Here is a 16,940-nt window from a genome sequence, read left to right as displayed (position 1 = left end):
ACTGTCACAGGACATATACACACACAGAAAAGCAGGAAATGGGGTGGAGAAGGGGAGGTCTTCCTGCTACTAAGGTTTAAGCATGTACCACGGGCAAAGAAGTCCACTATAATGTGCATTTTGCCTTTTAAACAGCAACTTTCTCATACCAGCTTAGATAAGCCACTGCCCTGTAGCTTAAGCAGTGAAAATGCAGGCTCAGATTCCAAGAGCCATGTGAGAAAATGCAAAGCCATGCCAAGGAAGAGAAAGTGCAGATAGCCTGTGACAGCCAGCAGCATACCTGTCCACCTCCTCCTTCATGTAGGTTGTGTAGCTGCTTCCATCGTAGGACAGGAGCAGTCCTCCGTCACTCAGCCTGTGCACATCAACCTCTACGAAAGAGCCATTCATGATGACAACGTAAGAGTTGGGAGACTGCCGTGTCACCTACAGAATCCAAAACAACAACAATAGCAACCATCTCAGCTCACCGCAGGGTGAAGGCGCATCCTAGTGGTCACTCATAGCCATGACATGATATTAGATCCCTGCCCCCCATTCCCTCCCAGAGCTTGCAAACAATAGTTCCTCCACCAACAGACTTTCAAGCTGGGCCACGCGTACTTTCAAAACAGACACAACAGTAAATTAAACACACACACAGAAAATAAAAGTGCATGTACCTTAAGAACGTATTTCATGCCCTCATAGATGAGCTCCACATCCACCGTGTTCAGCAGCGTGTGCGCCGGAAGCACCTGGCCCCTGATGGGTGAACACACATGGTCAAAATACTGGTGTGGCTCTTCACAACCACTAGAAAGTGAAGAACCATTCCTCAAGTGAAACGAGAAAATAGTAAACCCTTCCACCTGATCAACATCACAGTGTAGTTCAATAGCAGGGCATGAATGGAGTTTGAGGTTTTCCTCAGTGCGAAGACTCAACTCACCAGCAGGAGCAGAGTCAGGGCTGCCAAACTCTCCCACACTGTGGAGACTGAAGACTAGGTGAGAGGAGGAAGATATCGCTGTCTAGATGGTAACAGTTGGGATGAAAATGTTTTCTGTGTTTTATAGTGAGAAAAGCTGTTTGTTGCTTGGATGAAAAGCTTCAATAAAGTTTTTAAAAAATCAAGCCTGACTAGTTCTCTTCGCCTACTCAGGTGCCTCTGCATGCAGATAAAGTGGATCAACAGTACATAAAAACTTTTAAATAAATAGATCTATAGCACCAACACTATGCCACTGGGCCAGCCCATTCTTCCTTGTTTTTAATACAACCTTCATCTAATTCACTGAATGGACAGTCTTTGACTAGGGACTCCCTCCAGGGCATGGCCAGTAAGTGTCATAGATGCATGAAGGCTGGGACTCTCGCCTCCTTCCAAAAAGAGTATGCCTTCACAGTGACCCCAACTAATCCAAGGAACAGACACCAGGCTCACAAATTAAACCCAGTTCTCACACACAGTGCTACCACAGAGTCACCAGGTCAGCCTCAGAGCATTTACTTAAGAAACACACATCCAGCGCACCAGCATCAGCACTGAAGATCTCTAGTTTGGGCAAAGGACACCAGGAACTGAACAAACCTCTCTAGAGAATGTAGGAAGTTGGAGACACTGTTTCGTAGGCTGACATCTGCCACGTGAAGTGCACCACACACCACACCCAGCATGGTGTCAGGTCTCTCTGCCTGAAAAGACGTAGGGAAACAAAGTCACAAGGTTACTTTCAGCAGAGCAGGTTACCCTTTCCTATAGACTTCTTTGAACATGATCTCATGGGAAGTACTAGAGACATTTACCCCTTAATTCTATTTAGTGCAGCAAAAGCTAAACGCCAATTAGGCAACTAACATTCAACGCTCAAACAGAAGCTAAGCACCACAACAGGGGTGAAATGACAGGCATCTAAGTGCACTAAGTGTTCTAGTGCGTAACTGCAAAGGGGGTGTTCACATGGGAACGGCATGGACGGGTCATGGGCTTTCTATTTCAATGGGCTCTTTATTGAATACTGTTGGGTAGGCGCTTAACTGCTGCATTTAGGTGCTCACATTCACACCCGTCATACAGCAGGCGTAAGTGGTGGCCCCTAAATTTAGGCACCTAATTGTTAGCTCATGATACTATTCTATAACGCATTAGGTGCTCAAATTTCCTATTATAAAATACTAACTTAGTGCCCTTTATAGAATTGCGTCCTTAATCATTTGTGCAGATACTGTTTCTGATAACAAAAATTTCACGCACACTTTTGATAATTCAAAAGTATAGCTCCCCCTACAGGACATACAAGTACTTTCACCCACATAAAGGATAGGTCATTTTTAAAAAGCCCATTATGGGTACAGTACTGTTTTACCTATGGCAATGGCTTTGAAAATTACCCTTCTTATTCTTACAGGAGAACTCATTTCCTTATGCCTTTCATCAGGAACAGATCAGTTTCTGAAGTTTTGGGGCTGCCTGCCCAGAACCAGGTCCGATAACACCCGTTCCACCCCCTTCCCCCTTCTGCCAAACTGTACCTGTACTTTCTCAGCAATGAGTCTGTCCAGCCAGCCAGTGTCGATGCTGTTCTGCTGAAAGCTCTCCGTCTCCAGCAGCTTAATTAAGTATTCAACCGTGGTGCGGAAATCGCCTCGGATGGACAGTTCCTTAAGAGCCACCACCATGTTACTGGGACACAGCAAGAGACAAGGAGCACAGTTAGTAAGCAGACTTTAAGTAACAACTACCTCCAAGATAATATCACGTATAAATGCTAGGATTACAAGCTGGGGAGGGAGGGCTTTGACAGGGGATGATGTGGGCATCTTTTGTTTTCAGCAAACCATGGGAAGAGGAGAATATTTCTAAAAGTCTGCATCAAATTTTCATTTGCAAAGGGGCTGCAGGTGATGAATTTTCCAAGAAAAGGGTGGTGGACTTAGTCCAGAAGTGCAATGAGAAATGAAGGCGGCCAGTCACTATCACAGGGAAATTTTATCTAAGGGGGGAAGTTATCAAAGCGGGCTGCTGTTAAGATAAGTTATTTTACTGTTAACCCAGAATATTAGTAATTAGGTCTCATTGCACAAAATAGTACGAGTTAGAGGTACAATAACCCTTTTACCAGTAGTCCACACATAGCTTTCCTCCTAAGTAGCTTATATGCCAGTCACTTCTGCAGGACACAGAGAGGGGCATTTTCAATATGACGTCTAAGTCCGACTTCACAAAACGTTTCACAAAACGTCCAAAATCTGAATAGCAAAGAAGGTCATTTTCAAAAAAGAAAAACGTCTATTTTTTGTTTTCAAAAATAGAAGGTTTTGTGATTTGGACGTTTTATTTTTTGGTCCATTTTCGGAAAAAAAAAATCCAAGTGCAAAATGCACAAAATCAAGCCATTGAGATGCAGGAGGAGCAAGCATTTTTGGTACACTGGTCCCCCTGACATCCCAGGAAAGCAATAGGGCAACCTAGGGGGCACTGCAGTGGACTTCATAAAATGCTCTCAGGTACACATCTGAGCACTGCTCCCTTACCTTGTCTGCCGAGTCCCCCAAAACTTCATAAGGGAGCTGTTCCATCCTCTTTATCATTTATGTCACCCTTCTCTGGACCTTTTCTAGTTCTGCTATACCCTTTTTGAGATGGGGCAACTGGAACCACACAGAGTACTCAATACATGCAGGGGATTTGTTTCTTTGTGTAACCTGACCTTACCCCAAGGAACAGATTTGTGCAGCTAAGAAATGTGGAAATAGCCATTTCTACAGTCAACACTGCAGCCACATTCTCAGATTTAAGGATCAAAAAATTAATGTATAACTAACAGTCAAATTTGGAAGTATTATCACTTTTGTTGAAATCGGATCAATATAAAGAGATTCCAAATGTGTTAAGAAAAATAAGCTATGTTGGTATCCAAATACCAACATAGCTTGGTATTTGGTGCATTGAGGTGTGGGCAATGAAGAGTGTTCCACATTGAGACTGAGAGAAATTCTGCCACGGGACACTGCTCCCCCTAGACTACACTTGGCAGGCTGGCACCTTGCTGGCAGGGGAGGAGGCTTCGTGCTCACTTACGAAATAGCTTCTTCGCGGTTTTCTCCCCAGGAGAAGCAGTGACCAAACTGGGAATCAGCGAATTCATGCAGCCCGCCAGCAGCTGCCACACTGAAATAACCCCAGACGTTCTTGTTGCTGCGGAAGTTCAGTTCCTGCACTGTTCCAGAACTCGGCTTAAAACCCTGCAAGACAGGCAAGACCACCACAGGGTGAATACATATCCCTGCCCTCGTGACAACTGCCATGGCAAAACTGAAGCAACCTAACTTGGGGAGTGAAACTCTTGCTACGTAAAATACATTAGACCAGTGCCTCTCAATCTGATCCTTGGGGCACACCCAGTCAGTTGGGTTTTCAGGATATCCAAGGAGGTAGAGCATGCAAATCTATCTCATGCATATTCACTGTGGGATATTCTGAAAACCCGACTGGCTGGGTGTGACCCGAGGACTAGTTTGAGAAGCACTGCATTAAACCCAATGATTATTAATTGGTTGACCAAGAAATCCAAATAAGACAAAGTGGATTCGAGAAGCACAACAGATGAAGTGACTTATTCAATGGGGAATTAGAGGCAGACGGAAGCCTTACTTACGCTCACATCCTAAGACCTCTCTGGAAAAGGAGTCAAATGCCCTAACCTGGTAGCCCACTTCTTCCATAGTCTGTAGATGGTGGCTGTACCGCTCCAAGGTACTTCTAGTCTGTCTAATTTACTTTCTGGTGTAATGTCATGGACCCAGCAATCTTTAACTTTCCCCACACTACTTCACCACTAACGAGCTGCTATTATAATCCTATACTTTTTGAATTGCTTTATTTTTATTTACACCACAGCCCCTGGAAGCCATTCCATGCATCCACCACTCTCTGCGTAAAGAAATAATTACTGTTGCTTAGTTTATCAACTCCTTCCTAGATAGAAGAACCTTTGTGTCTGTACCATACTTTGGTTTAGCAAAATAGGAAACCCTACCTCATCAGGATTCTCACTGGTAATACGGGCTGCGATCACATGACCCCGAGGGGAGGGCACATGGACTGAGTTATCAAAGTCGACAGGCGAGTCTCCCCAGGCGGGGACTCCATACATCATACGAATATCCTTAATCCTGTTTAACGGGATCCCCATCGCAATCTGCAGGGAAATATAGGCAGAAATCAGTACATCTCAAGTATGACAATGTATACAGGTTTTTTTAAAACATGTCCCGTGGTGGGATGGGGAGGGAGTCACTCATTACCCCTATCTGGGGAATTCTGTATAGGTTTCCCAAAGTTAGGCATCTGGATGATCCAGGCTAAGCACAAATTCTATAAAGGCCTTTACAGAATACTAACTTAGAACGTATTTCGCATCTAAATTTGGGCACAAACATTTACGCCTTCCAAAGGCTGCTGTAAATGCTCGCACCCAGTGGTAGTTAAGCGTGGAAATGCAGGTGTTCCATAATGCCGCCCCTAATTTCTGGGAACGCTCCTGAACTGCCCATGCCTCTCCCATGGCCAAGTCCCCTCTGGAGTTGCACACATTGAAATTTAGGCACGCATGTTATAGAATAGGGTGCAGGACAGATCCGCACATAATTCCTAATGACTGCCGATTAAGTGCTTGCTACCACCAATTTTTAATTGTTATCACCAATTTAGCGCCTAACTTTGGGCGACCTATACAAAATCCCCCTATATGTGTCTGCATTATAAACCACATGAAGAGATTAGCTCATTTGGAATCAGAACACACTATGGTCTGGAGTGCCTAAAGAAAAGAAAATTAGCAGGTAAGACCTAATTTCTCCTTACCCATAGTGGACATACTGGAGTAGATGTGGGATTTTCATGCAGTTTTTGTTTGATAGTAATAAAGGGTTAGGATTGAGAGAGGTCAGGAATTAGGGAAAATGTTTACAACCAGGAAACGTTAGAGGTTTTCTTAAAGAGGGTGGGAAAGGGAAAGCTTTGAAGGTAAAATTATGTATAATCATACCTGATAATTTTCTTTCCATTAATCATAGCTGATCAATCCATAGACTGGTGGGTTGTGTCCATCTACCAGCAGGTGGAGATAGAGAGCAAACTTTTGCCTCCCTATATGTGGTCATGTGCTGCCGGAAACTCCTCAGTATGTCGATATCAAAGCTCCATCCGCAGGACTCAGCCCTTAGAGAATTACACCCACGAAGGGACACTCTGCCCAGCTCACCACCGCCGAAACGGGGGAGGGGAATTAACCCAGCTCATCCCCACACAAGTGGGGGAGGGGAATCCGTCCAGCTCATCCCCGCGGAGCGGGGGAGGGACACCACACCCGCCGATGCGGGGGGATCTGGCTTATCCTGCAACCGCAACCGCGGGAGGAGCTGACTGACCCTAACACCGCCGAAGCGGGAGGGGTACAAAGCTGCCCTACAGCCGCACGAAGCGGGAGGGAGTGCCGGCAGAATTTATGTCTCAATCCAGCCCCGTAAAACGGGGGGGAGAGGAATGCAGCAGCTCACTGTAACACAAACTCGTCTCAACTCTTGAAGAATCCAAGTGAAAAAACTTGAACACGAAGTCTTTCTGAAGTAACTGAAGACTAAACTTGAACCTGAAATGCAACCAGAATAAAAACAGTACAGATATCTGGGAGGGGCTATGGATTGATCAGCTATGATTAATGGAAAGAAAATTATCAGGTATGATTATACATAATTTTACCTTCCATATCATCAAGCTGATCAATCCATAGACTGGTGGGATGTACCGAAGCAGTACTCACCCAGGGCGGGACATTGAAATCCCTGACCTCAACACTGAAGCTCCAAACCGGGCCTCCGCCCGTGCAGCCACCGTCAAACGGTAATGCTTGGAGAATGTATGAGCCGAAGCCCAAGTTGCCGCCTTGTATATCTCTTCCAAGGAGACGGATCCGGCCTCTGCCATCGAGGCTGCCTGAGCTCTCGTGGAGTGAGCCTTCAGCTGGATAGGCGGCACCTTCCTTGCGGCCACATAAGCCGCTGCAATGGCTTCCTTGACCCATCTTGCCACTGTAGGCTTAGCAGCCTGCAGACCCTTACAAGGACCTGCAAACAGGACAAACAGATGATCCGATTTCCGGAAATCATTGGTCACTTCCAAGTATCTGATGATGACTCGCCTCACATCCAGATATTTAAGAGCAGAGTACTCCTCTGGGTAGTCCTCCCTACGAAAGGAAGGGAGACAGAGCTGCTGATTCACATGGAAGCGAGAAACAATCTTGGGCAGAAAGGAAGGCACTGTGCGAATAGTCACCCCTGCCTCAGTGAACTGCAGAAAAGGCTCTCGACATGAGAGCGCCTGGAGCTCGGAAACTCTTCTGGCTGAAGTGAGAGCCACCAAAAAGACTGCTTTCCACGTCAGGTCTTTCAGAGATGCCCTTGACAAGGGTTCAAAAGGCGGCTTCTGCAATACTCTTAGCACCAGGTTGATATTCCACGCAGGCACCACTGAGTGCAGAGGAGGGCGCAGGTGATTAACTCCCTTGAGAAAGCGCACCACATCTGGCTGCGAAGCCAGGGAAGCACCCTTCAGGCGGCCCCTGAAGCAAGCCAGAGCCGCCACCTGGACTTTAAGGGAACTGAGCGACAGGCCCTTCTCCAGACCTTCTTGCAGGAACGCCAACACTGAAGAAATTGGAGCAGTGAAGGGAGAAAGTGAGCCTGCTTCACACCACGCTGCAAAGATACGCCAAACCCTGGCGTAAGCAGTAGAAGTAGAGCGCTTCCTCGCTCTTAGCATAGTGGCGATGACCTTGTCTGAGAAGCCCTTCTTCCTCAGACGCTGCCGCTCAATAGCCAGGCCTTAAGACCAAAGGGGGAGGGATCCTCCATCACCACGGGACCCTGATGTAACAGGCCCTGCTCCACTGACAGCCGCAGAGGATCGTCGACTGAGAGCCTGATCAAGTCCGCATACCAGGGACGTCTGGGCCAATCCGGACCCACCAGGATTACCCTGCCGGGATGCTTTGCCACCCGGTCTAGCACCCTGCCCAACATGGGCCAGGGCGGGAACACATAGAGGAGCTCTTGTGTCGGCCACTGTTGGAGAAGAGCATCTACTCCCAGGGATCGAGGGTCCCGTCCTCTGCTGAAAAAGCGTGGCACTTGGTAATTGGCCGATGACGCCATCAGATCTAGGCTCGGCTGGCCCCAGCGCTTCGTGATGTCCAAGAACGCCTGAGCAGATAGTTGCCACTCTCCGGGCTCCAAGGTATGGCGACTGAGAAAGACCGCCTTGACATTCGTGACCCCGGCAATGTGGGCCGCTGAAAGCTGCTCCAGGTTCGCTTCCGCCCACTGGCATAGATTCATGGCCTCCTTGGCTAGAGGGGCGCTCTTGGTACCTCCCTGGCGGTAGACATAGGCCACAGCCGTGGCATTGTCCGACAGGACCCGTACTGGCTTCAAGGCCAGTACCGGGATGAACTCCAAAAGCGCCAACCGAATGGCTCTGAGTTCCAGGAGGTTGATAGACCACTTTGCCTCTGCAGGAGACCAGAGCCCCTGCGCTGTCCTTCCCAAACAGTGGGCTCCCCAGCCCGACAAAGAGGCGTCCATCGTGACGACAATCCACTCTGGGGTCACCAGAGGCATTCCTGCAGACAACTTGACTGTCTGCAGCCACCAGCTCAGCGCCTTGCGCACTGCTGGGTCCAAGGGAAGGCGCACAGCATAATCCTCCGACAACGGAGTCCAGCGCTGCAGCAGAGAGAGTATAGTGGTCTCATATGAGCCCTGGCCCAGGGCACTACTTCCATCGTGGCCGGCATAGAGCCCAACAGCTGCACATAGTCCCAAGCCCGAAGAGGAGAGGCTACTAGGAACTAGTCCACCTGAGCCTGATTGTCTGGCAGGAACACTCTGCCCACTTGGGTGTCGAATCGAACTCCCAGATACTCCAGGGACTGAGTCGGGTGCAGCTGGCTCTTCTTCCAGTTGATGATCCATCCCAGGGAGCTCAAAAGAGCAACTACCTGGTCCACAGCTTTGCCGCACTCTGCATAAGAGGAGGCTCGGATCAACCAGTCGTCCAGATAAGGATGGACTTGTACTCCTGCCTTTCGCAGGAAGGCCGCTATGACCACCATTACTTTGGAAAAGGTCCGCGGAGCAGTAGCCAACCCAAAAGGGAGGGCTCTGAACTGGAAGTGTCGTCCCAGGACTGCAAAACGCAGGATGAGGCCAGATGGGAATATGCAGGTACGCTTCCTTGATGTCCAAGGAAGCCAAGAACTCTCCTGCCTTCACTGCCGCTATAACAGAGCGGAGAGTCTCCATGCGAAAGTGCCGCACTTTCAAGGCCCGATTGACCCCTTTGAGGTCGAGGAAAGGCCGGACAAAACCTCCTTTCTTTGGTACCACAAAGTAAATGGAGTAACGTCCCTTGCCAATCTGATTTTCTGGCACCGGAACGACCGCACCCCGGCGGATCAGGTTGTCCAAGGTCTGCTGCACTGCCACAGCTTTGACCGGAGACTTGCAGGGAGAGAGTACAAACCCGTCTCCTAAGGGTCGGCAGAACTCTAGCTTGTAGCCGTCTCTGATGACTTCCAGCACCCAAGCGTCTGAAGTTATTGTGGTCCACTCGCCCAGAAACGAGGACAGCCGTCCTCCAATCTGCACTGGGGCGTGGACCAAGGCCCCGTCATTGGGTACGAGACCCTGGGGGAGGACCGGAGGGAGCACCTCCGGGACGGCGGTCTCTGCGAAAGGAATGCTGCTTGGGGGAGAAATTCCTCTTGAAGGAAGAGGGGGCAGAGGAACCCGACTTGCCCGACCGACGGGCTTCCTGCAACTGTCCTCTGGAGGTACCGGGACGAGTACTAGCCCGAGCCCTGACCTCTGGTAATTTCTTGCCCTTAGACGTGCCGAGATCGGTCACGATTTTGTCCAGCTCGACCCCAAAGAGCAGCTTGCCTTTAAAAGGCAACCTAGCCAGGCGGGATTTAGAGGCGTGGTCAGCAGACCAATGTTTCAGCCAAAGCCACCGCCGCGCAGAGATTGTCTGAGCCATGCCTTTCGCTGAGGCCCTCAAGACATCATACAGCAAGTCTGCCAAATAGGCTAAGCCCGATTCCAGGGCCGGCCAATCAGCCCTCAAGGAATGATCCGAGGGGGAAGCCCGCTGCACCATAGTCAGGCACGCCCTGGCCACATAGGAGCCGCAAACTGAGGCCTGCAAACTTAAAGCAGCCGCCTCAAAGGACGACCTTAAGGCCGCCTCCAATCTTCTGTCTTGGGCGTCCTTTAGGGCCGTGCCACCTTCCACCGGCAACGCCGTTTTCTTAGTCACCGCAGTGATTAAAGAATCCACGGTAGGCCACAGATAGGCCTCACGTTCACTCACAGCCAAAGGATAGAGGCGGGACATAGCCCTAGCCACTTCAAGGCTCGTTTCCGGGACATCCCATTGAGCCGAAATTAAGGTGTGCATGGCATCATGCACGTGGAAGGTTCTAGGCGGGCGCTTCGTCCCCAGCATAATGGCAGAGCCAACAGGGGCTGAGGGAGAGACGTCCTCCGGAGAGGAAATCTTCAAAGTGTCCATGGCCTGTAACAACAGGTTGGGCAAATCCTCTGGGCTAAAAAGCCGCGCTGCAGAGGGGTCATCCGCTCCATCCGAGCGGGGATCCGTCTCCTCCAAGGAATCCGCAAAGGACCGTTGGGAGACCTCAGACACGCTGCCCTCATCTACATCGGAGGAGACAAAGTCCTCCAAGGCCTGGAAATCAACCCGAGGGCGTTTACCTCTGGGAACCTCAACCTCTTTACCAGAAGAGGGAGCAGGGGCAGCGTTTTGCCTGAGGAAAGCCTGATGCAGCAGCAAAACAAACTCGGGGGAGAAACCCCCCAGACTGTGCACTTCCGCAGCCTGGGCAACAGCCCTAGACGCACTCTCAACCGGCACTCGCAACAGCGGGGGAGAGACATGCTGCGCATCCAAAATGGCGTCCGGCGCGACACTCCACGAAGGAGCCGCGCGGGAAGAACGGCGCTTAACTTTAGCCGCTTTGTGCCGTCGCCCAAATTAAGGGCGTTCATGGCATTAATGTCTCCAACCTCAAGGGCGGCCCACGAAGAAGCCGTCCGAGCCGCGTGGCCGGCCAAGATGGCGGAGGCGAGGAGCGGGGAATGGGCGTTTATGGCGGGAAAAACCGCCACGCCGGAGAAAGGACCGGGACATTCATCGGTCACGAAACTGTCACCCAACAAGGGCGAATCAGGCTTTAATACCCCCGCATCCCCTCTAGAAGCGCTCCAGCGATCCGGGGAGCGACCCTTTGCGCCCTCGCCCTCCGACGCCATATGCCACGAGGAGAAGAATCGGGGAACCCCCTGCCCGCTATAAAAAGGTAAAATTACCTGCTTGCCGCTCCGAGCTGTAACGAACTGGTGTCCCAGCGAGTAGCTGCAATGAACGTTTAAATAAACGTCGAAATAAACGCCTTTAAAGACGTTTAAAATTTTTTTTTTTTTTTTTTTTTTTAACGGAGCCAGCGGGAGGGGGGAGAAAAGGAGGGACCTGGCACCACCAGGTTTGCACTTGCTCAAAAGAGCCCTCAACCCCAGGCCTCAACAAAACCTAAGGATTAGGCTTGGAGGCCTAGCCAGAGCTGCTGCTGTGTGTGACCACCACCTGCTGAGATAGAGAACATACTGTGGAGTTTCCGGCAGCACATGACCACATATAGGGAGGCAAAAGTTTGCTCTCTATCTCCACCTGCTGGTAGATGGACACAACCCACCAGTCTATGGATTGATCAGCTTGATGATATGGAATGGTAATTTCATTTGTGAACTGCTTCGATTGTAGGTGGTATATATAAACTTGTATAAATGTATAAATAAATGAATATCATCTATACAGTGCAATATTTACTGCTGGATTGGATAGCAAATAAACTCTCAGACAGTGCACTATTTTGGCTGCTATCGGAGAGCGGTGGAGAAAGGGTCACTTCTCCTTTAGAAGATAAAGCAGAACACCAGCTGAGGACACTCAAAGGCAGCAGACAGACAAGTACAGAAAAAGGGCAAAGTCAAATCTATCCCACATACAACACAAATCAACAGCTGATCAGGACAGAGAGGTTAACTGGGCATGAGCAAAAACCCAGCTTCAAGCCAGACAGGGTTTATTGATTCAAGGTTAGAAAGAGTCAATACACTGAGCCAAAAAAGACAAAGTTCCTGAAAACAATCCAGAACTGCTTTCATCCCCACCCCACCCCACCCCGCCCCTAATTTACCAAGTTATTAAATTCAGTAATTGCGATTCAATATGATCCACCTACAAGCAATTACTCAGATTACAGCCAGGGTTTTGGATTTTATGCACTGTAAGATAACTTTTTTATAGCACTACTGAACATAAACAGTGCTGCTTAACTGTGGTAAGTCCCTTCCCTAAAGAGCTTACCATCTAAAGTGAGTACTGGAGGCAACAGGGGATAAAAGAGACTAGCACAAGATCACACACAGTGTCGGAGGGAGAAGTGGGATTTGAACTCAGCTCTCCTTGGAACCCAGCACCATCATCATCAGTTTATTACACATATTTCCAACTAAGTTAAAGTCTATCTCACTATATACAATAGTGCATAAAGGGCAGAGTGGCATCTGAATAACACATAGAAGGTAACCACAAAGGAAAGCTGTATCAGAGTAGCATATGGAAGAGGGGTCAGGGGTCATGGATCTGATATACCACCTTCCTGTGGTACAACCAAAGCAGTTTACATTTATTGTTTACAGGTAGTTTCTCTGTCCCTAATCGGCTCATAATCTAAGGAGCTGCAGTTCCCCAGGTTCTGAGCCCACTGCATTAGCCATTAAGCTATTCCTCCACATAGTAAGGTAAAGGCGTCAAATAAAAATGTAGCAATACTGTATGAGAATCGATTCCGTGCAAACACATCAGGGAGCATATCTTGAGAGGAAAGCCGTATCACAGCATGTAGTCCAAATGCTGCTTGCAAGAACCATAAGGTTGATATTCAAACAATTTATGCTCCTAACTTTGAAAAGCTCCTACCCTCCCCCCCCCCCCCCCCCCCCCCACCGATATTCAAAGCTATTTAACTACTGCTGACCGGCTAAATAGCGTTTCAGTGCCTAACCACAAATATTCAGTGCGAGCTAACTGGTTATCTCCGCTGACTATTATCACACAATAAAGCGAATGCTACATACCTGTAGAAGGTATTCTCCGAGGACAGCAGGCTGATTGTTCTCACTGATGGGTGACGTCCTCGGCAGCCCCTCCAATCGGAATCTTCCTAGCAAAGTCCTTTGCTAGCTCTCGCGCGCCCGCGCGCACCGCGCATGCGCGGCCGTCTTCCCGCCCGAAACCGGCTCGAGCCGGCCAGTCCAGTATGTAGCAAGACAATACACTTCAAGGGAAGACACAACTCCAAAGGGGAGGCGGGCGGGTTTGTGAGAACAATCAGCCTGCTGTCCTCGGAGAATATCTTCTACAGGTATGTAGCATTCGCTTTCTCCGAGGACAAGCAGGCTGCTTGTTCTCACTGATGGGGTATCCCTAGCCCCCAGGCTCACTCAAAACAACAACCATGGTCAATTGGGCCTCGCAACGGCGAGGACATAACTGAGATTGACCTAAAAAATTTACCAACTAACTGAGAGTGCAGCCTGGAACAGAACAAACAGGGCCCTCGGGGGGTGGAGTTGGATCCTAAAGCCCAAACAGGTTCTGAAGAACTGACTGCCCGAACCGACTGTCGCGTCGGGTATCCTGCTGCAGGCAGTAATGAGATGTGAATGTGTGGACAGATGACCACGTCGCAGCTTTGCAAATTTCTTCAATGGAGGCTGACTTCAAGTGGGCTACCGACGCAGCCATGGCTCTGACATTATGAGCCGTGACATGACCCTCAAGAGCCAGCCCCGCCTGGGCGTAAGTGAAGGAAATGCAATCTGCTAGCCAATTGGATATGGTGCGTTTCCCTACAGCCACTCCCCTCCTATTGGGGTCAAAAGAAACAAACAATTGGGCGGACTGTCTGTGGGGCTGTGTCCGCTCCAGGTAGAAGGCCAATGCTCTCTTGCAGTCCAATGTGTGCAGCTGACGTTCAGCAGGGCAGGAATGAGGACGGGGAAAGAATGTTGGCAAGACAATTGACTGGTTCAGATGGAACTCCGACACGACCTTTGGCAAGAACTTAGGGTGAGTGCGGAGGACTACTCTGTTATGATGAAATTTGGTGTAAGGGGCCTGGGCTACCAGGGCCTGAAGCTCACTGACTCTACGAGCTGAAGTAACTGCCACCAAGAAAATGACCTTCCAGGTCAAGTACCTCAGATGGCATGAATTCAGTGGCTCAAAAGGAGGTTTCATCAGCTGGGTGAGAACGACATTGAGATCCCATGACACTGTAGGAGGCTTGACAGGGGGCTTTGACAAAAGCAAACCTCTCATGAAGCGAACAACTAAAGGCTGTCCTGAGATCGGCTTACCTTCCACATGGTAATGGTATGCACTGATTGCGCTAAGGTGAACTCTTACGGAGTTGGTCTTGAGACCAGACTCAGACAAGTGCAGAAGGTATTCAAGCAGGGTCTGTGTAGGACAAGAGCGAGGAGCTAGGGCCTTGCTGTCACACCAGACGGCAAACCTCCTCCACAGAAAGAAGTAACTCCTCTTAGTGGAATCTTTCCTGGAAGCAAGCAAGATGCGGGAGACACCCTCTGACAGACCCAAAGAGGCAAAGTCTACGCTCTCAACATCCAGGCCGTGAGAGCCAGGGACCGGAGGCTGGGATGCAGAAGAGCCCCTTCGTCCTGCTTGATGAGGGTCGGAAAACACTCCAATCTCCACGGTTCTTCGGAGGGTAACTCCAGAAGAAGAGGGAACCAGATTTGACGCGGCCAAAAAGGAGCAATCAGAATCATGGTGCCTCGGTCTTGCTTGAGTTTCAACAAAGTCTTCCCCACCAGAGGAATGGGAGGATAAGCATACAGCAGGCCCTCCCCCCAATCCAGGAGGAAGGCATCCGATGCCAGTCTGCCGTGGGCCTGAAGCCTGGAACAGAACTGAGGGACTTTGTGGTTCACTCGAGATGCGAAGAGATCCACCAAGGGGGTGCCCCACGCTTGGAAGATCTGGCGCACCACTCTGGAGTTGAGCGACCACTCGTGAGGTTGCATAATCCTGCTCAGTCTGTCGGCCAGACTGTTGTTTACGCCTGCCAGATATGTGGCTTGGAGCACCATGCCAAGACGGCGAGCCCAGAGCCACATGCTGACGGCTTCCTGACACAGGGGGCGGGATCCGGTGCCCCCCTACTTGTTGACATAGTAAATGGCAACCTGGTTGTCTGTCTGAATTTGGATAATTTGATGGGACAGCCGATCTCTGAAAGCCTTCAGAGCGTTCCAGATCGCTCGTAACTCCAGGAGGTTGATCTGTAGACCGCGTTCCTGGAGGGACCAGCTTCCTTGGGTGTGAAGCCCATCGACATGAGCTCCCCATCCCAGGAGAGACGCATCCGTTGTCAGCACTTTTTGTGGCTGAGGAATTTGGAAAGGACGTCCCAGAGTCAAATTGGACCAGATTGTCCACCAATAGAGGGATTCGAGAAAACTCGTGGACAGGTGGATCACGTCTTCTAGACCCCCAGCAGCCTGATACCACTGGGAGGCTAGGGTCCATTGAGCAGATCTCATGTGAAGACGGGCCATGGGAGTCACATGAACTGTGGAGGCCATGTGGCCCAGCAATCTCAACATCTGCCGAGCTGTGATCTGCTGGGACGCTCGCACCCGCGAGACGAGGGACAACAAGTTGTTGGCCCTCGCCTCTGGGAGATAGGCGCGAGCCGTCCGAGAATCCAGCAGAGCTCCTATGAATTCGAGTTTCTGCACTGGGAGAAGATGGGACTTTGGATAATTTATCACAAACCCCAGTAGCTCCAGGAGGCGAATAGTCATCTGCATGGACTGCAGGGCTCCTGCCTCGGATGTGTTCTTCACCAGCCAATCGTCGAGATATGGGAACACATGCACCCCCAGCCTGCGAAGCGCCGCTGCTACTACAGCTAGGCACTTTGTGAACACCCTGGGCGCAGAGGCGAGCCCAAAGGGTAGCACACAGTACTGGAAGTGGCGTGTGCCCAACTGAAATCGCAGATACTGTCTGTGAGCTGGCAGTATCGGGATGTGTGTGTAGGCATCCTTCAAGTCCAGAGAGCATAGCCAATCATTTTGCTGAATCATGGGGAGAAAGGTGCCCAGGGAAAGCATCCTGAACTTTTCTTTTACGAGATATTTGTTCAGGGCCCTTAGGTCTAGGATGGGACGCATCCCCCCTGTTTTCTTTTCCACAAGGAAGTACCTGGAATAGAATCCCAGCCCTTCTTGCCCGGATGGCACGGGCTCGACCGCATTGGCGCTGAGAAGGGCGGAGAGTTCCTCTGCAAGTACCTGCTTGTGCTGGAAGCTGTAAGACTGAGCTCCCGGTGGACAATTTGGAGGTTTGGAGGCCAAATTGAGGGTGTATCCTTGCCGGACTATTTGCAGAACCCACTGATCGGAGGTTATGAGAGGCCACCTTTGGTGAAAAGCTTTCAACCTCCCTCCGACTGGCAGGTCGCCCGGCACTGACACTTGGATGTCGGCTATGCTCTGCTGGAGCCAGTCAAAAGCTCGCCCCTTGCTTTTGCTGGGGAGCCGCGGGGCCTTGCTGAGTCGCACGCTGCTGACGAGAGCGAGCGCGCTGGGGCTTAGCCTGGGCCGCAGGCTGTCGGGAAGGAGGATTGTACCTACGCTTACCAGAAGTATAGGGAACAGTCTTCCTTCCCCCGAAAAAACGTCTACCTGTAGAGGTAGAAGCTGAAGGCTGCTGGCGG

General features: G+C 50.2%; 1 protein-coding gene across 4 annotated transcripts in view; it reads right to left on the bottom strand.

Moving 5' to 3' along the window:
* ACACA (acetyl-CoA carboxylase alpha) overlaps positions 1-16,940 on the bottom strand; it is a 325,016-nt gene that overhangs the window by 214,129 nt on the left and 93,947 nt on the right. For all 4 annotated transcript variants that reach the window (XM_030222052.1, XM_030222054.1, XM_030222053.1 and 1 more), the window contains exons 12-17: positions 5,025-5,186; positions 4,067-4,230; positions 2,518-2,668; positions 1,577-1,680; positions 666-747; positions 284-429 (exon numbers count right to left, since the gene is read on the bottom strand). In XM_030222052.1, coding sequence (XP_030077912.1) covers positions 284-429; positions 666-747; positions 1,577-1,680; positions 2,518-2,668; positions 4,067-4,230; positions 5,025-5,186 — 809 coding nt within the window. The remainder of the gene's footprint in view (positions 1-283; positions 430-665; positions 748-1,576; positions 1,681-2,517; positions 2,669-4,066; positions 4,231-5,024; positions 5,187-16,940) is intronic.

This window comes from Microcaecilia unicolor, chromosome 13, assembly GCF_901765095.1.
Source record: "Microcaecilia unicolor chromosome 13, aMicUni1.1, whole genome shotgun sequence".
NCBI classification, from domain to species: domain Eukaryota; kingdom Metazoa; phylum Chordata; class Amphibia; order Gymnophiona; family Siphonopidae; genus Microcaecilia; species Microcaecilia unicolor.
Note: the sequence above shows the minus strand (reverse complement) of the source record. Positions and strands in the feature narration are given on the sequence as shown.